Source organism: Vombatus ursinus, unplaced genomic scaffold, assembly GCF_900497805.2.
Source record: "Vombatus ursinus unplaced genomic scaffold, bare-nosed wombat genome assembly UNPS02014656.1, whole genome shotgun sequence".
NCBI classification, from domain to species: Eukaryota; Metazoa; Chordata; class Mammalia; order Diprotodontia; family Vombatidae; genus Vombatus; species Vombatus ursinus.
In genome coordinates, this window is record NW_020954434.1 from 152,452 (window position 1) to 177,199 (window position 24,748).

Below are 24,748 nucleotides of genomic sequence, written 5' to 3' on the forward strand. Positions count from 1 at the left end.
ATCCTTGACTTCTCTGCAGCCTTCCACAGTCAATCACCCCCCTCCCTCTCTGGGTTTTAGTGACACTCCTCTCCTGGTTCTCCTACTGTATCCAAACTGAACTCATTCTCTTTCCCTCAGCCCTCCCATCTTCCTACTTTCCTAAGGTTCTCCAAGGCATCCTCCCAATAGTGCAGGCAGAGAAGTGTCATGCACCCCTCCCTGACTCTCACACAGTCACACTCCTGACCCCCTATTCAATCTGCTACAAAGTCCTGTGATTCCACCTAGGTGACATCACTCCCATTCACCCCCTTCTCTCCCAACACTGCCACTGTCTTGGTTCAGGCCCCAGTCACCTCACACCTGTGGTATTACAAGAACCTGCTGCTTGGCCCAGCTGCCTCAAGTCTCCCCCCACTCCAGTCATTCCTCCACCCATTTGTCAAAGTTCATCTTCCTAAACTTTTGATTGACCATGTCACCATGTTCTCAACAACCTGCTATGGCTCCCTAGGGAAAGGATGAAATATAAAATCCTCTCTAGGGCTATTAATCACCTACCCCTTCTTTATCTACCCCTCTCCTGCTCTTCTCATTTTCTTTCATCTTGTATCCCCACCAAGCATGGTATAATGCAGTGCTATGAGCCTCCCTTCTCTTCTGTGAACAGGACACTCCATCCCCTGACTCCACAGGCTTTCCTCACCATCCTGTGCCTAGAATGCTCACCCTGGCTTCCCTGAAGCCTCAGCTAGAGCCCCCCTTCCACAATAAGCCTTTCCAGTCCTCCTTCACTGGAGAGCCTTCCCTCTCAATGAGCTCCAACTTGTCCTGTCCTTAACAGGGTTCGACAATGTTGTTGGCATGTTGTCAGCCCCCCTCCCCCCCAACCCCAGTCTGTGAGCTCTAGGAGATCAGGGGATATCCCTTGTATGTCTTTAGATCCCTGGTGCTTAGCAGAGGGTCTGGCACACAGCAGGCACTTATTAAATGTTCATTGACATGAAGAAGGTCTAAGAAAGAGCCCATATTGGAAAACCTAACCCCTTTTTGCACTTTCAGGGGAGGTCAATGCCTCCAAATTACACACAATGACTTTTTACAGGATCACAGATTTACCACTGGAAGAGAGCTTTAAGGCCATGGGGCCAAGTTCCTCATTTTACAGATGGGGAGACTGAGGCTCAGTTGTGCAGTGACTTGTCCAGGATCCCACTGCTAAAAAGCATCTAAAAAAGAATTCCAAGTCAGGTCTTCCTGCCCCCAAACCTAGCACTTGCTTCGTCACCACACCTAGAAGCCTCTTGCAATCCCAGCTGTCACACACCTACTTTCACCTCACTCACCTGGACAGCAGCTCCTCAGGCCTTCTCGCTCCAGCAGCCAAGGTGCTTTTCTTTCCTCCAAATAAGAGATCAAATCTTCTCTGGGAACTGGCAGCCCTGGGCATGGGGAATCAGGGATGAGGATGGAGAAAACAGTGTGCATACAGAGCTACTGCATTTTGAGAATCACTCCATCATGTTCACACATATCTGGCTTCTTCTCCCATTAATGCTGGTAATGCCAGTAACCCAAAATAGGACATGCGCCATCAGGCTTGGAGAATCAGCTTTGGCCCTATCCCCTATGCTTCTCCTCACTCCCTGAAAGCTATAAACACCTTGGTACCATTCATTCAGGGAGTCTTTGCCTCTTCTGGTGAGATTCTCCAGCTGGGAAACTCAGTGAACCTTAGGTAGTCCAAATTCTGAGTCTTGGCCAGTCTGTTACTCCTGCCATTGACAGAGGCTTGCAAACAAGGAGCACCGGATGGTTCCCAGGACTCCTTAAGCAAGGTTTCCACAGCATTTAGCGTGGGAGCTTTGGGGAGAGGTGGGACAGAAGATCATAGAGCCAGTTAGGAATCAGAAAATTTGGTCTTCGCACACCTTCTGCATAGAAGGAAGGACTCATTGCAAAGTTTCCATTATCTAGAAATCAGAGGCAGCTGGTAGTGCAGTGGAGAGAGCCCTGGGCCTGGAGTCAGGAATGCCAGGGTTTAAATCCAGCCTCTGGCAGTTACTAGCTGTGTCCCTCTGGAAAAGTCACTTAACCTCTGTGTGCTTCAGTTTTCTCAAATGTCAAATGGGGATAATAATATCATCTAATGACATAATATTGTAAAGAAAGCATTTAGTACAACAGGTGGTGAACAGCAGGTGAATAGAAATGCTTATTCCCTTCCTGCCTTCCCACCATCTGTGCTGGAATGGGGGCAGTGTAAAGGAAGATTCAGGACAAATCTGCCATAGCAGGCACAGGTAGGAGCTGTGAACTGCAAACTGAGGCCTCTCAAACAAAAGAATATCCTAAACACTTGGCCATTGCCAAAGAGGAAGGGGTCACAAGGAAAAGTCACCAGAGCAGTTTCCAGAGACAGCTTCAGGAGCAACCAGGAAACTTCCAGGTTCTCTTCACACAGTGTACTGACCTTTTATAGGAAAACCAGGTAGCAGGGGACCCTGTCTCCTGGACACAGGAGACCAGCACTTTTCTCTTTCTAATAATTGATAAATGCTTCCAACTCTGCACCTTCTTCTAGTACTTGATAAACGCTTTAAACCCAGCACACTCAGGAATGAAGATATTCCCTTGGATTGTAGCCTCAGAGTGGCCAGGGGAAGTGTCCTTACCCAGGGAGAGCAGGTTTTGGGCATTCTCCAGCATGACCTCCTTGTACAAGTCCTTCTGAGGAGGGTCCAAGAGGCCCCACTCCTCCTGGGTGAAGTCCACAGCCACATCCTGGAATGTCACCAGCTCCTAAATCATCAAAAAGTCACAAGAGCTGAAAGAGACCCCAGGATTCCTGTAGTCTAACTCTCATCAAATGAAAGAAGTAAACTGAGGCACAGGAAGGGGTTTACCCAAAAGTGGTGCCCTTGATGAGTGTCAGAGTCGACACCTGAAACCATCGTCATTAAGAACCCAACAGAATATTGAGAAAAGCATTTGATATGGTGAGTTGGAATAAAGTTGAGAAAGGTCTTACTATGGAATGTGTCTCTTCAAAATCTGGGACAAAGTGTGTGTTTTATCTAAGAGGTGGAAGGATCTCTGGAGGAGAAAGAGAGATGATGTGAAATCCCGTCCATATCAGAACTGGTAAAAGCCGCCATGTTATAAAGAAAATTCTGTGCAGAGTTTGTGAGAAGCTGACAAGTACAGTGTATTCTGGGGTGGGGACAGGTGTGGAATTTATGTGTGATTCAAGAAAAGAGAAGAAAAAGAAAAGATCTAGTTAATTTCCTGAGAGGCTGAAAACAAGTCTCATCTAGATAAAACATGAAAAGGCTTCTAGAGACACACTACTTACAATCTGGACTGAACTGAGGGCTATGAGACTTTCCAGCCAAGGGAAGGAGAGTTATCTGTTATGCTGAGGGCTTGAAGCTGCCCTGGGTATGGTGTGTCACGGAGAAAACATCTCATGCCTTCACTTTATGATTGTTTTTGTTTTTGAATAAAACATACTTCATTATACTATTTAATTGCATTTTTCTGGTTTGCTGGGCTGAAAGTAAACCAAAATGACATCACTATATCAGGGTCAGTGTGTCTGACTATGGATGATCAGACTAGTAGAGCCCAGAAGGCTCCACCACAGGTGGGGCCCAAAGAGTCCATGTGAACATTTGAGGTGGAGAAGGCTCTGAATTTGCACATCTCACCATTCTTTTCAGCTACTGCCATTCTGCTTTGCTCACACGGCACAGCACATTCTTTGATTTGGGCAAGTCATCCTGGGTAGTCCTTTGCCAGTGTCTCCCATCTCTCCCAACTGATTACAAAGTTCTTCAGAGAGACCTTGGGAATGTTCTTCCACCCCCTTCTTCTGACCACATTGTCAGCTCCTTCTTTGAACGAGTTCTCTGTAAAAGAGTCTTTTAGGCAAACACATTTTTGGCATTTGAACAACATGGCCCGATGGTTGGAGTTGTGCTCTCTGCAGTAGACTGTGAATGCCTGGAAGTCTAACTTGAGAAATGACCTCATCTTGCCAGGTGATTAAGACAATTATGTGTCCTAAGACAATTCAAATGGAAGAGATTCAGGTTCCTGGCATGGCGCTGGTAGGCTGTCCAGTTTTCACAGGCATACAACAATGAGGTCAGCACAAGAGCTCTGCAGGCCTTCAAATTGGAATTCAGTGTCATCTTCTCTCTCCACTTTCCTTCAGAGCCCCCCAAGCACTGAGCGATCTCTGGCACAGCAGACATCAACTGTTGGGCTTATCCACTGAGACTAGAAAGAAGAACTTAGGCTATTGCTAACCTCTTTTCTCCAGCAGCCAGAAGGAACAGAGGAGGAACTGAGGCAAACAGGGTTGCCCAGGGTCTTACAGCTAGGGAATGTCTGAGGCCCAATTTGAACTTAGGTCCTCCTGCCTCCAGGCCTGGGCTTCCATGCACTATGCAACATAGCTGCCCCTCCTATATGTATATATGACCTTAATATTAAAGATTATACTACAAACAATTAGGAGACAAATGGAGCATGCAACTTTCACAGGTACCGGTAGGAGATGTATTCTTAGCCAAACAAGAGATAGAAGGAATCACAAAAATAAAATGCGAAACGTTGATTATTTGAAACTGAAAAGCTGCTTCTGCAGAGACAACACTATGCAGGCAGGATAAGAAAGTGTTTGAAAGGGAATCAAAACCAAAAACCAAAACTCTGGTATCAAATTTCTGTGATAAGCGTTTGGTGTCCAAGATCTATAAACAATTAATAAACATGAGACTAACAGCCATTCCCCAGTAGATAAATGGTCAAAGGAAAGGAACAAAGAATTCTCAAAAGAACTGCCAAGTATTCCCAACCACATGAAAAAATGCTCCAAACCACTAATAAGAGAAATGTAACCAAAACACTGAGGCTTCACGTCATACCCAGCAAGATCGACAAAAACGAGAAAAAAATGGCCACAGTCAACGTTGGAGGAGTTGTGGGAAGATGGGCACACTAATACCATGCTGATGGAGCTAGGAAATGGTAGAAGACCATGAAGATCTGAGTTCAAATCCAGCCTCAGACACTTACTAGCTATCTGACCCTGGTTGGTCTGTTTGCCTCAGTTTCCTGAACTGTGAAACAAAGATAATAAGAATACCTACCATACAGAGTTGTTGTGAAGATAGTCAAAAGTGGATTTTGGAGAGAAAGTAAGTCACTGCATTGTGTCTTTGCCTTTGAGCCTAATGCCTCCTTGACAGGAACTATGCATCTCCTTCAATACCTTCCTTTCCCCATTAGAAAAGAAAGCTCTTTGAATAATTCCCCCAGAGCTTGACCAAAGAAGCAAAGGGAGGAGAGAGCAGGTCTACGGATGTGTGGGGGAGGGGTGCTAGGCACACATAAAGGAAGCAAAGACAAGACCCCTGCAGAAGAGAGAGGAATGAGGGAAGTGGTTGTCCTTGTGACTCAGGGATCAAAAAGGAAAACTTCAAAAATGAACACGGGAGGGAGGGCAGCAGCTGGGAGAGGGGAGGGGAGTAGTTAGGGCTTGTGATGCCAGAGTGCTGAGAATCAGTTCAAAACACAGGAGAGATCAACGCAGTGTTGTTACTACTGTTTTCAATTCCTTGCTTACTTTTGTAAAGAAACAATCCACAGGTGGGGGACTGCCAGTCTCGTAGACAATCCTCTTTGTGTCTGCAAAAGGCCTCTTTGGCTGATGTGGGTCAAGGCTGAGGACAGAGTGCACTCACCTGGGCTGGGGGTCTGCGGCTCCCAGGGGCCATTCCCTCTGGCTCTGGGCTCCCTGCTGGGTCAGGCTTTGGTCCTCTGCAGGCTGAGCTGGGGAGGCTGAAGGATCCCAGAGGGGCAGAGGTCCTTCCCTTATCTTCCTGGGCAGCAGGCTGGTCTACAGGGATTTACTGAGAGTGAGGTCCCACAGGTGTTACAAAGACCCCGCCCTGCCCTCAGGGCAGAGACCCCAACCTGCAGAGGGAGGGAGAAAGCAGGCAGGGTCTGGTTTGGAAATGAAGATGGCCTCAACAGGAAGGCTCCTTCCCTCTCCCGCTCCTTTCTACCCCATTTCTCTCCCCAATCCTCCATCAGAGACCCAGGGGGCAGAAGGTGCTTGGGATTCCAGATGGGATGAGACCAAGCAGAGTCTCAATGGCTCCTGAATCAGGTCTCTCTCCAGGTGGTCCTCTGCCCTCCCTCCCTGCCTCCCCTCTCCCCAACTAACACACACACACAGACACACACACACACACACACACACACACACACACACACAGTATCTACACAAAAGACTGCCTTCTTGATCTTGGAGGGAGGTGAGTGAGATGGATGAAGTTTCCTCAGTACTAAAACTCATAAACTCCCTTTGGACTCCCAAAGCAGTAAAACCTGACGAATTTGCAAACGTTTGCTGTGCATGAGGCGAGAGCTGGACTGAGTTCCATCCTGTAGCAGGACAATCCTTGGAAAAGGCTGCTAGCTTAACCTCCAGAGGCTTCCTGCTGATCTGTCTCCAGGCAGAACTTCTGAATGGTTATCCAAAGTCCTCCTGATTCTCTCTCTCTAGGCAGCACGGGAGCTGGGGGGCCAGAGAAGGGGCCAGGCAGGAGCCGGGAGGCCAGGAAGGAGCTAGGGGTCCTGCATCCAAAGCGGGGTCCTCGGGGCAGGCAGAACCCTGGATCATTACAGGGGGGTCGGAAGGGAGAACACCTCAACCCCTAATGATGGGGTCAGGGACACAGAACACCTGGAGCCTGAAAGGGGGCTGGAAGCAGGACTCCTGGGTCCCTAGGGCAAAGTGAGCCCCAGAACCTGCAGAGGGGGAAGACCCTGGCAGCGTTAGGGGGCGCGCAGCGGGGGCCCTCACACCAAGGAGGAGGGGGAGGGGGAGGAGGAGCCCTGAAGGCAGGGCAGCACGGCTGCCTGGGCCAACCTACCTGGGACCTGCAAGCACAGAGGCCAGACTGAGCTCTGCTCCACGCGGGACAGGAAGGGGGAGTCCCGCCCAGCCAGCCTCCGCTCGGGCTCCTCTCCCCTCCCACGTTCTCTCGGACCCAGCAGCTCACCCACAACAGAGCCACGCCCACCCTCACGCCCCGCCCCCACAGCTCACCTAACACAACCTCTCTCTCCCCGGCCAGTTGGTCTCCGGTGAAACTGCGCCTGCGCAAGCAGACCCAGAGGGAAGAGGGTACCGTAACCTCCTCCAAGGCCTGGGACAAGGCCGAGGGGAGGGACCGCTGCGGGAGTTCCCAGGGAAGGCCGCTTCCTGTGTACTCGGCAGAAGGGCGGGGCGAGGCACACGTGGGGTCCGCCGCTGATTCCAATTGGCTGCGCCCAAGGCGGGGCTGGGCCTGAACCACTGACCGTGGGGCGGGGCCAAGGAGATGGGGCGGGACCAGGGGAGGATGGAGTGGGAGGGGAGAGGGGAGAGGGCGGGGCCCGGGGATGGGGCGGGCCCAGAGCTCTGACTGGTCTTGGCTCAGTTTCCGGCCCCGCCCCCTCACCAAGGAGAGGGTTAGGGCTTTATTTTCACCAGGGCTTTGGTCCCTGACACTCCACGGACCCGCCACTTAAAGCTTAGGGGGGGCTCACCTCTGGGGTCTCCCGAAGGGGCGTAAAAAGGGCCCGAATGTCCAACAGGTCTACTTTGAAGGTCTACACAGGTTTTCCATGTGTTAGGTCATTTGCTCCTCAAAACCAGCCCGTGAAATGGGTGCTACTGTTATGCCCACTTTACAGAACAGGAAACTGAGGCCGACAGAACTTAGTGTACCGGAGTTGGCTCCTGCCAGTGTGGGAGAGCTGGTGGTTAAATTTTCAGTGTGAACATTGACACTTCAGATATCTGCAAATGCTTCAAATCAGCTCTTGATTTAGTGTTTGGTTAATTGTCTAGGGGCGGCCAGGCTGTCCAGCAGATAGACCAAGAGGCCTGGGGTCATGAAGACCTGAGTTCAAATTCCACCTCAGACACTTAATAGCTGTGTGACAAGTCACTTTAGCTCTGTTGGCCTCAGTTTCCTCATCTGTAAAATGGGAACAATAATAGCACCTACCTCTCCATATTCTCTTGAAGATCAGATGAGATCATTGTAAAGCACTTAGCACAAGGCCTGGCTCATGGTGGGCTCCGTATAAATGTTTGCTATTGTTATTACTAAGAAAATGATGGAGAAAATGTTTGAATGTAGATTAAATTCAAAAGTGTGTTGTGTATACAACCCCCCTCCCAGAGAGCTGTTTGTTAAACATTTACTGGGACAACCCTGGTGACACATCTAATGAGTGTCTGAGGCCAGATTCAAGCCTGACCCCAAGTCCGGAGCTCTTTGTCACTCTTCCTCGCCCTAGGACCGCCACCCAGAACTGTGACCCAGATCCAAGCACAGGCAAAGCAAAAGAATCCTGCCTCGGCGCCACCAAAGAGATCCCTGCCGTCCCCCTCTGATCAGCCACTGGATCCCCCTCTGGCTGTGGGCTGAGAGCTCAGGAAGCAGCCACCGCCCTGGGACTATGCCAGGACTGGGGCTAGCCCAAGCTCCTCTGTCACCAAGGTACAACAGACCTCTCCTACGGATGGTGGCCAGGACTGTCCTGTGAGTTTTCATTCGTCAGGGTTCTTTCCAGAGTTAGGCCGTGGATTGTTTCTACTTTTAGTTTGACCTTCAGTTCTAAAGAGACCTGCCAATGTTTTTAGAAATATTTTCTTGAAATAAGATGCATGGTCATGGTTTTAAGGTTACCTAGTGATTCTAAAATTCTCTTTCCTAAATCTAATTTCCAGGCTAGTACTTTTTCCTGTGAGATAATTTACAGTTTTTTCTATTTTTTTTAGTCTTTGATTTCATTTTATTATTTTTCATTGTCTCATGGAGATATAGCTTTGCTTTGCCTATTGTATTTTCCCATATATTTGTTACTTGGCTAAGTTCTGTAACTCTGGGGAAAGCCCTTAATTCTCTTTTCGATTCTTCCTCAACTCTCATTTCTTTTCCATTTTTCCCTCTAGTGTTCTCATATACTTTTTTAAAAATGGTTTTACTCTTTTAACTCTTACATGCTCATTTGCAGAAATTCTCCTTGAAATTAAGCCCACACTGTGCTTTTCTTTGAGGCTTTGCTTGGAGATGGTGTGAAGTTATTCTCTTCTCCGAGTTGTGTCCTGAGCCTCTCCGTCACCGAGGTAACATTTGTGGTGGGGTTCTTTATTTTTTACTTCTCCCTCCAGGCTCCCTTCTGACCACGGACTTGATGTCAGCGCCAGGCTCTCTCCTCATCCCGGAGGGAGTGTCCACGATCATCTTGTTGCTGCTTTCTTGGGGTATGGAGTTTTCTGTTATTCCAGGATCTCAGGCAAAGCTGATGCCAAGGGCCGGCAAGCTTTCAGTGCCGCCCAAATGCTTAGATTCCCTTTCCTCCTCCTCCTTTTGACCGAGAATTCCTGAACTGTGTTTCGGTCTGAGCATTACGCTGCCTCTTGTTGGCCTGCTGGACAGCCTCTCCCTGGTCTGGAATGCTCAGCAATGCCCTTCCTGACTAGACCCCTTCCCTGACGTCCACAGAACTTGTGGTCCCTCTACTCTGACTTGCTCTGGAACAAGGCCTCACTCTGGATTCAGGCTGGGCCGTGATGTTCTCCATCCGTTTTCAGGAGGTCTGGGGGTGCTGAGATTGTGGTTCTCCTTCCTTCTCCTCCTCCAGCTTCTTTCTTAGAGGTTTTAACGGGGGACTTGTAGTCAGGTCCAGCCTCTCTCTGAAGTCAGTGCAGCAGGAGCCAGAGGCTGGCAGTCCAAGCCTGATTTCTACCGAACCGCTTTCCAGTTTTCTCTGCTGTGCCTGGCACGAAGGGACCCTCCCCGACCATTCCTGTTCCTGAGCTCGTCCAGTCCTGGGCCCTGCACTGACCTATTCAGAACAGAGACTTTAGTCTTCTCAATGAATCCGTGAGTGACATGACAAATACTTCATCAAGGTTTCTTAATGATGGGGCTTAGAAGGGGAAACACCGTGAGGGGTAGAGGGAAAGAGACTGATTGCGTTGACAAAATCAAAGGGGACAGTCCGCTCAATCACGTAGACCTTACAGAGAAAGGGTGCACAGGAAAAAGTAAACAGTAAAATCAAATAATTCATTTAAGACTCAGAAGTCTCATCTCTGATAGATGTTTGCTTCTCAAGACACCATCAGATGCAGCCCTTTGGTTGGGGTTTGGTCTTTAGAGCAGTTTCCAGCTGACCGGCTTCTTAGGTTCAGGTCACTTATAGAGATCCTAGGCAATTGGGTTTAACACAATTTTAAATTAACTTTGCAATAACCAGGTCAACTAGTGAAATTTACCTCAAACCATATGTCTCTACTATTAGAAAGTCAAACTTGGAAGCTTTTAGACTAGGGAATTTACAATTTTAGGTTAGCCAATTTTCATATTGATATATCTAAGAAACTGAGATACAAACCAAAACTTAGAACCCAATTTTTATACTTGCCATTGTTTATTTCCCCATTAGGATGATGGGAATCTGCTAAGAAATTAATAGCAGAACACTTTTTATAAGAAGATGGACTCTGCTACAAAAAAATGAATTTATTTAGAGTTCACTTCAAATATACCAAAGGTTCCAGGGTGGGATATAGAAATACATTATCAATTTCAAAACAGTGCATATCAAGAAACTTCTTTATAATAAAAAACATTTTCAGCTTTTTGCCATGATCAAATGAATAAGCCCTAGTAAATGTGGGTTCCTCTGTAAGCCACTCATAAGATAGACCACAAGCCATTCCTCTCTCGAGATAAGTGTATGTTGTTCTTTTCATTGACACAAAACTGAGACGGTTATGATATTAACCTCACTAAATAGCAGAATTACGTTCTGGTTTCACAAGTTTTTGTGTAATTGCCCAATTATCCCCATACTATTAAAAGAAATGAAAGGTTCTTACCTCACATAGGAATATATAACTCATAATAGGTAGATGACAAGGTTGTGGAAGAAGACCTGAGTTCAAATCCAGCTTTAGACACTTACTAGCTGTATGACTCTAGACTAGTCACTTAATTCTGTTTTCCTCAGTTTCCTCATCTGTAAAGTGGGCTGAAGAAGGAAATAACAAAGCACTCCAGTATCTCTGGCAAGGAAACCCCAAATGGGTAATGGAGAATTAGCTTTGACTGAAACAACTCAACCACAGCAAATCTCTTCTTTACCTGCATGGAAACAGTTTCATACCGTTCAGTTTGGTTAAGATTGTGATTAATATTTCTTCAGAATTCTCTTCCTGTTTTCATGTAGATAAGACTTTATTTCTGACTTTAAGGAAATTCATTAGAAGAGTCCTTGATCAAACAAGAGACTGAGGCTTGCAGAAGATAAAACAGGTCATTTTGATTTCATAAAATGTAAAAGTCTCATGCAACAAAACAATATGCAGCCAAAAGCCATTAAAATTAAATGAAAATGAAATAAAAAAAATTATTTAAATTTTAAAATTTAAACAAAATCAAGAAACTGAGGGGCTGGAATTTTTACTTGGATAAAATTTCTCTGGTGAAGGCCTCATTTCTCAAATATATAGAGAACTGAGTCAAAATTATGCATTCTTTGATTGATAAATGGTCAAAATATACAAACAGCCATTTTTGGAGGAAGAAATCCAAGATATTAATTGTCATATGAAGGAGTTATTTAAATCACTAATAATTAGTGAAATGCAAAGGAAAAAACAACCGAGATTCCACATCACCTCCATGAGATAGGGTAAGATGGGAGAAAAGGAAAATAACAAATGTTGGAGGGGATGTGGGAAAGCAGCTACAGTAATACCCCAGTGGTGGAGTTGTGAACAATCCAACCAATATGGAGAAAAACGTGGATGTATGTCCAAAGGGCTGTGTAACTTTGCATGCTTTTTTCTTTTTGGTGAGGTAATTGGGGTTAAGTGACTTGCCCAGGGTCACACAGCTAGTATGTGTTAAGTGTCTGAGGCCAGATTTGAACTCAGGTCTTCTTGACTCCAAGGTCGGAGCTCTATCCACTGCACCACCTAGCTGCCTCACTTTGCATGCTTTTTGACCCAGCAATGCTGTTACGTGATCTTTTCTCAATAGAGATAACAGGAAAAGGAAAAGGATCCATATGTAGAAAAAATATTTCTAGCAGTTCTTCTTGTGGTGGCAGAGAATTAGAAATGAAGGAGATGCCAATTGGGGAATGCTAAATAAGTTATGGTATGAGAATGTAATGATATATAATTATGCTGTAAGAAATGATGAAGGGAATATTTAAAAAATATCAGGGAGGACCCATATGAACTGATGCAAAGTGAACTGAGCAGAACCCAGAGAACAATGAAGACAGCAATATTATAAAGAAAAAACAATTGTGAGGGACTGCTTAATCCTTCTTTGTATCCTCATCAGTTAGTATACCACCTGGCACATAGTAGGTGCCTAAAAATGTTTACTGAGTAATGCATAAATGCTTTTTGAATTAACGTGATTGAGTCCCCAGCTCAAGAGAATTTGAGGCATTCTCTTCTGCACCCCAAGATCTGCAATATCAGCTCTAGTCAAGGAAGGAGGCCCTTTGGGAATCAAGGCTGGGGTTTCTTGAGACTAAGATGGTTCAAAGATGTCACTTCCATACATATTGTTCCAGGTGAGATTTTACACTTTTCATAATCAGAGGTCAGACAGTCCATCAGATAAAAATGGCTCCTATATTAGAAGCAAACTTGTAACCAAACTTGTAAAACCTTCTTCCCCTGATGTTAGTAAGTCTCTGCCTTCTTCCCCAGGAGCATAGCTCACTCTGCCTTCCCTTAGAGCTGCGATATCTCTGCCTTCTGGAAGCTAGCTCTGCTGGTGTAGGTCCCAGGAGGGTCGGACCCTGGGTCACAACAGAGTTCCTGGCTTCTGCTCACTGCCCTTTCCACCTGGTCTCTCTTCCCCCTCTCTGCACCGCTCCCCCTTCCCCTGTGAGAGGTCTTGGTTACTCAGTGAACCGCTTCATCCCTTTAGAATCGGACACCCTTTTCTCAGCACTTTCTTCCATAAATCTTCCTAAGATTTTGTGACCTTGCCAAAGAGAAGGTCCCAAAGCCCTCACTCGGTAAGTTCCCAAAGAACTCCAGAGATAATATTGAACGTCATACTGACCCAGTGACCCCATTGTTCCCAGACCTGCTTGTCAGTCAGTGTTGGGGGAGGCATCAGGCAGTCTGCTCCTGGTAGCCCTCCTGTACTGGCAATAGGTGAGGAGCTGAGATGCAACGGTCCATCCCATTTTACTGCTTCAGACCCAGCCAGATTGTCTCATCTCATTACAAAAGGCATCAGTAGAAGCTGGCTCCATCTTGAATCCCTTGCTGACCTAAGGTGATCAACCCCTCAATGTTTTGCTAGCTTGACATAGGATGATGGACTCCTTTTAATTCTCTTTGTCCTGTATTTTGCCTCCTTAATCAGGGTGAAGAATTTTCAAAGTCCTTTGTACTTTTCTCAAAGAGTAAATTATTATTATTCATTTTAAAGCAAAATATACCCAATTAAATATAGAAAAGTTTGGAAATATCGTAAGCACAGTCTTACGACTTAATTCATAATTTCACAGCATTCAGATCAAAAGAAAAGTTCCTTTTCTAAGGGTACAATTGCACATGCCTCCAGAAATCATTTTTTTTTTAGATTGAGCATAACTTACGTGATGGTTTCCCACAAATCCCCAATTGAGAAAAATTAGAAGCATGATGATATCAATGTTACAGTTGTAATACATGAAACAAAATGGCCCATCAAATTACGTCAATTCAGTTGGATATCTTAATCAGAATGATCTTCCATATAAGCCACTTTATCCATTTATCTGTTTGACCCTGTAGACTGACTGCATTTGGGGAGTACAATAGGATAATTCTGAGCCAATTACATTTCATATTTTTTCAGCTCCTAAACACATCACCTTAAATGCCAAATTTTAAGTGTATTTTCCATTAAGAGTGGATCTGTCCTTAGAGAGTAAAACATCCCAATTATCCTCCTGGGATCTGACTTTCAATGAGCCCATATTCTAAGTTAGGAGAAATGTGCTAACCCAACTGATTGCGTTTGGTGACATCTGCCATTCTGAAAGGAAGCTCTGTTTTGCTGTGAATCACTTACTTGCCTGGAAATCTCCAGGTTGCCTCTTCCTTGCTCTCCCCCTCCCACCTCCTAAATTCCTGCTTCTTTCTTCCAGTAAGGAATCAGGTGGTAGAGTGATGGGGGAGGAGGAGCTCCCAGAGATAACCAGCCTGGTGGGTGGTAGCCCAGGTGGAATATGAGCTCTGGGATGGAGTTTGGAAGCCTGGGAGGAAGGTAGGGCAGAAGAGGGCTCATCCCAGGGGCCAAGGGGTTCCAGGTGATGGCTTGGGGAGAATAGGCAGAAAGGGTCCTGAGCACCTTGTCTTCAGTGTGATGGGAGGAAAGGGCCCGTCTTCAGGGCCTCAGAGGCTGGGCAGAGGGTGGGAGGACCCTCCCAGAGTGGGCTGGCTGAAAAGTAGAACTTGTGCTGAGAGGGCTCTGCCTTCTGCCCTTGGAGCTGAACTATCTCTGCCTTCCCTGGAGCCAATATCTCTCTGCCTTCTGCCCTTGGAATTGAGATCTGTCTGCCTTCTTCCCTCAGAGCTGAGATCACACTCTTCTCTTGGACCTGAGATTTCTGCTTTCTGGATACCAGCTCTTTGGGTGCAGGGCCCAGGTGGTGCTGAGCCAGCCCCTCCGCTGGCTGTTCTTACATTGAGTCTCCTTCTCCTCCTCTGACCATGCAGTGAGTATCCTCCTTGTCTGCCTGGGGCAATCCTCCCTCCCTATCCTGGCTCCTGCACATGATCCCACTGCTAACTCTTTTCTAGACTCCCAGTCACTTCCCAGATGTTCAGGGTCACCCTCCCCAGATTGAAGATTGGGTCACCTTTTCCCAAAATTCAAACCTTACCCTCAGGGACCCATGAATCTAGTCTTTGGTAAAAGACAAGTGAAAAGCTTGAGTGAACCTGGAAATGCAAGGGTAAAGGGCACAAATCTGCCTCAAAATAATTTGACCTCTCAAACACTCTTTCAGTTAGAGACAAGGTTTATTGTGTCACCAATAGAAACTGGTGAGATTTTTAAGAATCTGCACATTTGGTAGAAACGAGATGGACATTTTTTTTTAATAGGGAAAAAATTGTGGGAATATTTGGATGGGGTCTAGGGGTGGCCAGTAGCCTGGATTGATCCAGAGGTAACAGAGAAGGGATCTAGATGAGATTCAGGGGTGCAGAGTAGCATGGCTGGTCCTGAGGTAACAGACGATAAAGGACTGGGCTGGGTCTGGGCCACGGTGAAAGGATAGCCCAGTGTCTAGATGGGCGTAGGTGGGAAACTCCCTGAGGGATTGCTTTTTTTGGGTCCAGGTGCCATAAACCCATTGGAGGGAGATCACAGCCATTGAGGCTCTGCCTGGTCTCACCCCATCTAGGATCACAAGCCCCTTCTGCCTCTCAGCTCTCTGAAGGAGAATAGGAGAGAGGATGGAGACAGAAGAGAAGCAGTAGGAGAGGGTGGGATCATCTTCTTTTCCAAGCCTTATCTCACCTTTAAGCTGCAGTCTCTGGCCTGACAGCAGGGCGTCACCCTCTGTAAATCCTTGTAGGCCAGCCTCCTGCCCTGGAAGAAAAGAGAAAGACCTCTGCTCCCTCTGGGATCCTTCACCCTCCCCTTCTCAGCCTGGGGAAGACCAAGGCCTGACCCAGCAGGGAGCCTGGAGCCAGAGGGAATGGCCCCTGGGAGCCAGAGACCCCCAGCCCAGGTGAGTGCACTCTGTCCTCAGACTTGACCCACATCAACCAAAGAAGCCATTTCCATAGAAAGAAGATCGTCTATGAGGCTGTCAATCCCCTACCTATGGCTTATTTCTTTACAAAAATAGGCAGGAAATTGAAGACAATGGCAACAACACTGCCCTGCTCTCTCTCCTTCTGTACTTTGAACTGATTCATGGCACTTTGGCATCAGAAGCACTAACTACCCCCCTTTATAAATGTGACTCAATTCTCTGTATATTTGAGAAATGAGGCCTTTATGAGAGATACTTGCTGTATTTTTTTCCTCAATTGTCTTGTAGTCTTGGTTGCATTGATTTTGTTTCTACAAGAAATCTTTTTAATTTAATTCAATCAAAATTGGCCATTTCACATCTAGTAAATTCCATTCCATTCATTCAAATTTACAGTTATGATAAGTAGCTGTATTTCTCTCCATTCCATTTCCCCCTGTTTCTTTCTCCCTCCCTCCCTCCCTCCTTACCTCTCTCTCTGTCTCTCACCTTTAACCCTGTTTCTCCTCACCAGTGTTTTGCTTCTGAGTAGTGCCTCCCCCAATCTGCCCTTCCTTCTATCAGTTCCCCCCCTTTATCCCTGACCCTTTTTGCTTTCCTATAGGATGAAAGAGGTTTCTATATCAATCTGAGCATGTATGTTATTCCTTCCTTGCACCAATTTTGATGAAAGTAAGGTCCAGTCCCTCCATTCCTATCTCCCCCATCTTCACCTTCGCTGTAATAGCTCTTCTCCATCTCTTGAATGTGAGACTCCCTCTCCCTTCCTTCTTCTTGGAATGCAATTCTCTTTCTCACCCCTCAATTTCATTTTCTTCGATATTATCCATCATTGTCAATGTATACTCCTTCTAATTGCCCTAATAGTCAGAAAGGAGTTTCAGGTATCATCTGCCCATGTAGGAATATAAACATTTTAACCTTATTAAGTCTCTTGTGTTTTCTCTTTCCTGTTTGCCTTTTATTTATTATTTATTTATTTATTTTGGCAATTGGGGGTTAAGTGACTTGCCCAGGGTCACACAGCTAGTAAGTGTCAAGTGTTTGGTCTGAGGCCAGATTTGAACTCAGGTCCTTCTGACCTCAGGGCCCGCACTCTATCCACTGTGCCACCTAGCTGCCCCCTCCTGTTTGCCTTTTGATGCTTCTCTTGGGTCTTGTCTTTGAAGATCAAATTTTTTGTTCAGCCCTGGTCTTTTCATTAGGAATGCTTGATTATCCTCCATTTATTGGATGTCCACTTCTGCCCCTGAAGGATTTTACACAGTTTTTCTGGGTATGTGATGCATGGTCGTAATTTGTCTTGCTGAATATCATTTTCCACACTCTGATTTTTTAACGTATAAGCTGCTCTGTTTTGTGTTAGCCTGACTGTGGCTGCAGGCCATTTGGATTGCTTCTTTCTTGCAGCTCGCACTCTTTTCTCCTTGCCCTGGGAGCTGTGGAATTTGGCTGTAATATTCCTGGGAGTTTGCATTGTGGGATCTTTTTTAGGAGGTAATTGGTGGGTTCTTTCCATTTCTATTTGGTCCTCTGGCTCTAGATATCAGGGCTGCTTTCCTTGATAATTTCTTTGCCAAGAAAATGCCAGCTGGGATCACGGAGGGTCAGACATGACTGGAACAACCAGACAACAACATTAACACCCAGACAGAATGTCTTGTAGAGTGTGGTGTAAGATGTTGGTCTAATCCTAATTTCCTGACTGTTTTCCAGTTTTCTCAGCAGTTCTTTTTAAGCAAATAAGAAGTTTTACCGGAAGTAGTCTGTTTTCCACACTATCAAACACTAAGTTGCTGAGCTCTAATGACCCTGAATCTCCCTTGTTTAATCTGTTCCCTTCTTTTATCTCTCTCTCTTCTTATCTTAGCAACGCCACTGCTGTGTACTATAGCTTGAGGTCCCGACGTGCTCTTCCCCCACAGCCTTACATCTTCTCATCATTTCCCTTGAGAGTATAGGCTTTTTGTTTTTTGTTATTTTCTTCAGCCCTGTAAAACATCTCCTTTGTGATTTTGTGGGTATTGTTATTGATGTTGCTGTTCAGTCACGTCTACCTCTGTGACCCCATTTGGGGTTTTCATGGCAAAGATATTGGAGTGCTTTTCTTTTTTTTTCTCTAGCTCATTTTTCAGATGAGGAAACTGAGGCAAACAGAGTTAAATGACCTGCCAAGGATCACACAGTTAGTAAGGGTCTGAGGCCGATGGGCTGGCATGTTGTTGAAATGTCAAAAGTATGTTTGCCTAAAAGGCTTTCTTACAGAGAACGCATGCAAAGAAGGCACTCACAAGATGGTCAGAAGAAGTGATAAAAGGATATTCCCAAGGTCTCTCTGAAGAATTTTGTAATCAATTGTGAGACATAGGAGACAGTGGCAAAGGACCACCCAGCATGGCCTGCCCACATCAGAGAATGTACTGTGCTATGTGAGCAAAGCAGGATGGCAGTAGCTCAAAAGAATGGTGAGATGTGCAAATTCAGAGCACATGGACTCTTTGTGCCCCACCTGTGGTGGAGACTTCTGGGCTCTTCTAGTCTCATCATCTATGGTCAGACGCACTGACCCTGATATAGTGATGTCATTTTGGTCCTCTTTGAGCACAAACAACAACAAAAATGACCAGGTGCATAACTCAATATTATAGTAAAGAAATATATGTTATTGACAAGCAAAAGCAATCATAAAGTGAAGACATGAGATGTTTTGACCATGACACATTGTACCCAGGGCAGCCTCAAGCCCTCAAAGCAACAACAGATAACTCTCCTTCATTTGACTGGAAAGTCTCATATCCCTTAGTTCGGTCCAGAGTGTAATTAGTATGTATTATGAATGCTTTTCATGTTTTATCTAGAGAAGACTTTGTTTCAGCCTCTCAGGAATAACTAGATCTTTTCTTTTTCTTTCCTCTCTTTTCTATAATTATACATAAATCCCCTCAACCCCATAGAATACACTGTACTTGTCAGCTTCTAACAAACTGCACAGAATTTTGTTTATAATGTATCACTTTTATCAGTTCTGATAAAGAAGGAATTTCACATCTCTTTTTCTCCTCCAGAGATCCTTCCACCTCATAGATAAAACACACACTTTGTCCTAGATTCTATAGAGACACATTCCATAGTAAGATCTTTCTCAACTTCATTCCAACATATTTGTTTGGGGTCTTAATGACTATGGTTTTAAGTGTTGACTCTGATACTCAACAAAGGTACAGCTTTGTGTAAATCTCCTTTCTGTGTTTTAGTTTCCTCCTCTCACGTGATAAGTATTAGACTACAGGAATCCTGGAGTCTCTCTCCAGGATCTTGTGACTTTTGATGGTTTAGGAGTGGGTGACATTCAAGGATGTGGCTGTAGACTTCACTGCAGAGGAGTGGGGCCTCTTGGACCATCCTCAGGAGGAGTTGTAAAAGGAGGTCATGCTGGAGAATGCCCAGAACCTGCTCTCCCTGGGTAAGGACACTTCTCCTGGCCACTCTGAGTCTGCAATCCTGAATGTGCTGGGTTTGGAACATTTAGCAATTACTAGAACAGAAAAGTGCTGGTCTCCTGTGTCCAAGAGACAGGGTCCCCTGCTGCCTGGTTTTCCTATAAAAGGTCAGTACACTGTGTGAACAGAACCTGGAGGTTTCCTGGTTGCTCCTGAAGCTGTCTCTGGAAACTGCTCTGGTGACTTTTCCTTGTGACCCCTTCCTCTTTGGCAATGGCCAAGTGTTTAGGATATTCTTCTGTTTGAGAAGCCTCAATTTGCAGCTCACAGCTCCTACCTGCGCCTGCTATGGCAGGTTTGTCCTCAATCTTCCTTTACAATGCCCCCATTCCAGCACAGATGGTGGGAAAGACAGGAAGGGAATAAGCATTTCTATTCATCTGCTGTTCACCAGCTGTTGTGCTAAGTGCTCCCTTTACAATATTATGTCATTAGATGATATTATTATCCCCATTTGACATTTGAGAAAACTGAAGCAAACAGAGGTTAAGTGACTTTTCCAGAGGGACACAGCTAGTAACTGCCAGAGGCTGGATTTAAACCCTGGCATTCCTGACTGCAGGCCCAGGGCTCTCTCCACTGCACTACCAGCTGCCTCTGATTTCTAGATAATGGAAACTTTGCAATGAGTCCATCCTTCTACGAGGAAGGTGTGCCAAGACCAAATTTTCTGATTCCTAATTGTCTCCATGATCTTCTCCCCCACCTCTCCCCAAAGCTCACACAATAAATGCTGTGGAAACCTCACTTAAGGAGTCCTGGGAAACATCCTGTGCTCCTTGTTTGCAAGCCTCTGTCAATGGCAGGAGTAACAGACTGGCCAAGAGTCAGAATTTGAACTAACTAAGGTTCGCTGAGTTTCCCAGCTGGAGAATCTCACCAGTAGAGGCAAAGACTCATTGAATGAACAGTACCAAGGTGTTTATGGGTTTCAGGGAGCGAGGAGCAGCATAGGGGATAGGGCCAAAGCTGATTCTCCAAGCCTGATGGCGCATATCCTATTTTGGGTTCCTGGCATTACCAGCATTAATGGGAGAAGCCAGATACGTGTGAACATGATGGAGTGATTCTCAAAATGCAGTAGCTTTGTTTGCACACTGTTTTCTGCATCCTCATCCCTGATTCCCCATGCCCAGGGCTGCCAGTTCCTAGAGAATATTTGATCTCTTATTTTGAAGAAAGGGAAGCACCATGGCTGCTGGAGCTAGAAGGCCTGAGGAGCTGCTGTCCAGGTGAGTGAGGTGAAAGCAGGTGTATGAGAGCTGGGATTGCAAGAGGCTTCTAGATGTGGTGACGAAGCAAGTGCTAGGTTTGGGGGTGGGAAGACCTGACTTGGAATTCTTTTTTAGACACTTTTTAGCAGTGGGATCCTGGACAAGTCAAAGAAGCTCTGAGCCTCAGTCTCCCCATCTGTAAAATGAGGGAATTTGATACCATGGCCTTTAAGCTCTCTTCCAGTGATAAATCTGTGATCCAGTAAAGAAACATTGTTTAGAATTTGTAGGCAGGAATTCCCCTGAAAGTGCAAAAAGGGGTTAGGTTTTCCAATATTGGCTCTTTCTTAGACCTTCAAGTCAATGAGTATTTATGAAATGCCTGCTATGTGCCAGATTCTCTGATAAGCACCAGGGATCTAAAGAGATATGAGGGACATCCCTTGCTCTTCTGGAGCTCACAGACTGGTGGGACAGACAACATGCCAACAACTATGTAGAACCCTGTTAAGGACAGGACAAATTGGAGCTCATTGAGAGGGAAGGCTCTACAGTGAAGGAGGACTGGAAAGGCTTATTGTGGAAGTGGGGCTCTAGCTGGGGCTTCAGTGAAGCCAGGGTGAGCATTCTAGGCACAGGATGGTGAGGAAAGCTCATGGAGTCAGGAAGGAGTGTCCTAATCACAAAACAGAAGGGAGGCCTACACCACTGGAGTATAGCATGTTTGGTGGGGATATAAGGTGAATGAAAATTAGAAGAGCAGGAGAGGTAGGTAAAGAAGGGGTAGGTGATTAATAGCCCTAGAGGGGATTTTATATTTGATCCTTTTGTTAGAAAGCCACAGGAACTTGTTGAGAACATGGTGACATGGTCAGTCAAGAACTTCAGGAAGACGAACTTTGACAAGTGAGTGGAGGAGTGACTGGAGTAGGGGGAGACTTGAGGCAGCTGGGCCAAGCAGCAGTATAGGAACCATTAGAAAGAAGAAACCAAGCAAAACAAGAAAAAAAGAGAGCCAATAGTATGCTTCCATCTGCATTCAAACTCCATTGTTCTTTCTTTGGATGATAGCATTTTCCAACATGAGACTTTTGGAGATGTCTTAGATCTTGCATTGCTGAGAAGAGCTGAGTGTATCAAAGTCAGTCATTGCACAATGTGGCTGTTACTGTGTACAACGTATTCCTGGTTCTGCTCACTTCCCTCGGCATCAGACCATACAAGTGTTTCCACTTGCTCATCATTTCTTATAGCACAATAGTATTCCATTACATTCATATACCACAAGTTGTTCAGCCATTCCCCAGTGGATGGGCATCCCCTCAGTTTCTGATTCTTTGCCACCACAAAAAAGCTGCTGTAAATATTTTTGTACAAGTGGGTCCTTTCCCCGTTATTTTGATTGATAATCATATTTTATTGCTAATAAAAACTACCTACCATTTGAACTTTCAGTGTTTCTTAATCTTGTCACTGGTGGAGGCTCTGGCCCAATGTTGATGGCTGCTGAGTGATCAGAGTGGTGGTTGCTCAAAGCTGGCAGTCCCAACAACAGTCAGGTTTGCCACTTTGATTGACTCTTCTTTTCCCTTGAACTTAAAGCCCCATTGTAGGGTTATTAATTGGCCTAACATCAATATTGTTCTTCCTCAGGGAATAGGAAGACCCAAAGAGAAGGAGAGAACAAGTCAACATGTAATAATAAAATACATTTTTTCTGGGGGGGGCGGGAAGCAATGTTAAGCATAATGGAGAGAGGCCATCTAGTACCATGGACAGAGCATGCCCAGTTATAGGGTTGGAGTTCTAGTCTCAGCTGCAAGGATGTTGGGCAGGTCACTCAGCCATTCTGAGCTCATGGCCTGAGTTGAGAATGTAATAAGAATGCTGGACCTGCTGGTGTCCCAGGTGTTTATGAGGATTCAATTGTGTGTTATTGTGTGTGAAGCTCTTTGGAAGTCAAGTTATCCTGCAGATGTGAGCTAATGGCATTAATTGATTCTATCCATTTAACTTTGGACACTTTTCCCATAGTCTGGGAAAGCAGGATGTAGATCAGTTAGTTTATTTTCTCACAATGGAGGAAAGGGATTATAATTATATGTGTGTGTTCATGTGTCTCTATATATGGTTTTTTTTGGGGGGGGGGTTGCATTTTTTTTTGTGAGGCAATTGGGGTTAAGTGACTTGCCCAAGGTCACACAGCTAGTATGTGTCAAGTGTTTGGTCTGAGGCCAGATTTGAACTCAGGTCCTCCTGACTTCAGGGCCGGTGCTCTATCCACTGTGCCACCTAGCTGCCCCCTCTATGTATGTTTTAATGTGTTTTTCTCCTTGCAGAAGGAGAGATTAGCCCTGAAATGAAAGAGAGTATAGTAAAGTTAAGCATTTCTGTGAAAGAAACTCAAGAGGAAAACATGAGTGATACTGCCTGTGACTTCACTGGGAGACAAATCTGTGCTGTATTTCACCAGAATCCACACAGGAGAAAAACCTTATGGTGGTCATCATTGTGGGAAAGACTTGAGTCAACAGTCATCCCTTATTTACCAATATAAAATTCAGACTGGAAAGAAACCACATGAGTGTCATGAATGAGGTAAAGCTTTTAGTGAACACTCATCCTTCATTACTCATCACAGTATTCACAGTGAAAGGAAACCTTATGAATGTAATCAGTGTGGAAAGGCTTGGAGATGCAGCTACACTCTTGCTCCACATTAGAGAATCCACCCTGGAGAGAAACCTTATGAATGTGATCAATGTGGAAAGACTTTTAGACAGAGCACCCATTTTGTTCCACATCAAAGAATCCACACTGGAGAGAAATTTTATGAATGTGATCAATGTGGAAAGGTTTTTCACACAGAGCTCCAGTTTTGTTACACATCAGAGAATCCACACTGGAGAGAAACTGTATGAAAGTAATCAATGTGGAAAGGCTTTTAGAAGTACTTCTGATGTTGCTGTGCATCAGAGAATCCACACTGGAGAAAAACCACATAAATGTAATCAATGTGGAAAGGCTTTCAGACTGAACTCCAAACTTGCTCCACATCAGAAAATCCACACTGGAGAGAAATCTTATGAATGTAATTAATGTGAAAAGACTTTCCCACAGAGCTAGAGTCTTGCTCAACATGACAGAATCCATACTTGAGCAAAACCTAATGTGATAAAACTTTTTATGTTCACTCCCACCTTACCAAACAAATCTGATGAGAGCAGAATCCAAGAGACATAATTTCTGGGTAGTCATTTCATTCATTATGGTCATGTAGCTGTCTCTTGTAAACCAAAGATGAATCCTGCAGGCCTCACAACACTTATATGCCCTTAGATAAGTAGGTGTTACCAACAGGTATACATCTGCTATAAACTGTGATTAGTTAAAAATGAATGAGAATGAATATTATAATGAGAGGTAGACTTATTCAAATGAGGAGCTGGCAGTCATGACTCATATGACTCTTTGCCCAATACTGGAGAAAGAGACTTATCTCTACCTCTCCCACCCTTGCATAGAGCAGTCTAGACAATAGGGGGAATCCACTTCCCCTCAACCCTGTCTGACTAAAGCTCAATGGGCCAGAAATCCCCTAGACTAAAATCTCTCTACCTTTTAGTCAGATCTAAACTTTTCCAGTTGGGTTAGTCTTGCCCAAGATTTCATTTCATCACTTCTGCCCTTTCAGGCTGGCTGAATCACCTACAGGGGCTGATTTCTGAATATGGAAATAGAAAGGGGAGAAAAGCTTAGTGTCCTCATTCAGTAATTCGTTATTAATCAGAAAATCATTTCTCTCACATCAGAGAATCTATTCTAGAGGACATACCTTGTTAATATAATCAATATGAGAAAGCAGTCAGGCTAAAGTCATCCCTTACTTCCCATCAGGGAATTCACATAAGTTTGCAATCATCTCTGTCATGAATGTGAAGAGATAGACATCAGAAAATTTACCTTGCGAACCAGCCCTGTCTGGACTCAGTTGGGAAGGCCAGAAATCATCTCTTTACATCAAGAGTTCATAGTGGAGAGAAGACTTATGAATGTGCTCAATGAAGACCTGCCTTTCCTTGGAAAATGGAGTTCACTAAACACCACAATATATCAGACTATATAAGACTGGCTCAGTAAAATCCTGTTAACACCCTAAAATACAAAGATAAGAAAAGT

General features: G+C 45.1%; 1 protein-coding gene and 1 pseudogene across 1 annotated transcript in view; one reads left to right on the forward strand and one right to left on the reverse strand.

Moving 5' to 3' along the window:
- Positions 1-8,062, reverse strand: part of LOC114042612 (zinc finger protein with KRAB and SCAN domains 7-like) — a 22,258-nt gene extending 14,196 nt beyond the window's left edge. Inside the window, exons 1-7 of the mRNA XM_027861298.1 lie at positions 8,055-8,062; positions 7,591-7,599; positions 7,089-7,497; positions 6,933-7,056; positions 5,736-5,890; positions 2,658-2,784; positions 1,329-1,424 (exon numbers count right to left, since the gene is read on the reverse strand). Coding sequence (XP_027717099.1) covers positions 1,329-1,424; positions 2,658-2,784; positions 5,736-5,890; positions 6,933-7,056; positions 7,089-7,497; positions 7,591-7,599; positions 8,055-8,062 — 928 coding nt within the window. The remainder of the gene's footprint in view (positions 1-1,328; positions 1,425-2,657; positions 2,785-5,735; positions 5,891-6,932; positions 7,057-7,088; positions 7,498-7,590; positions 7,600-8,054) is intronic.
- Positions 8,063-8,511: 449 nt separating this feature from the next.
- On the forward strand, positions 8,512-23,728 carry LOC114042613 (annotated as a pseudogene).
- The last annotated feature ends 1,020 nt before the right edge of the window (positions 23,729-24,748 follow it).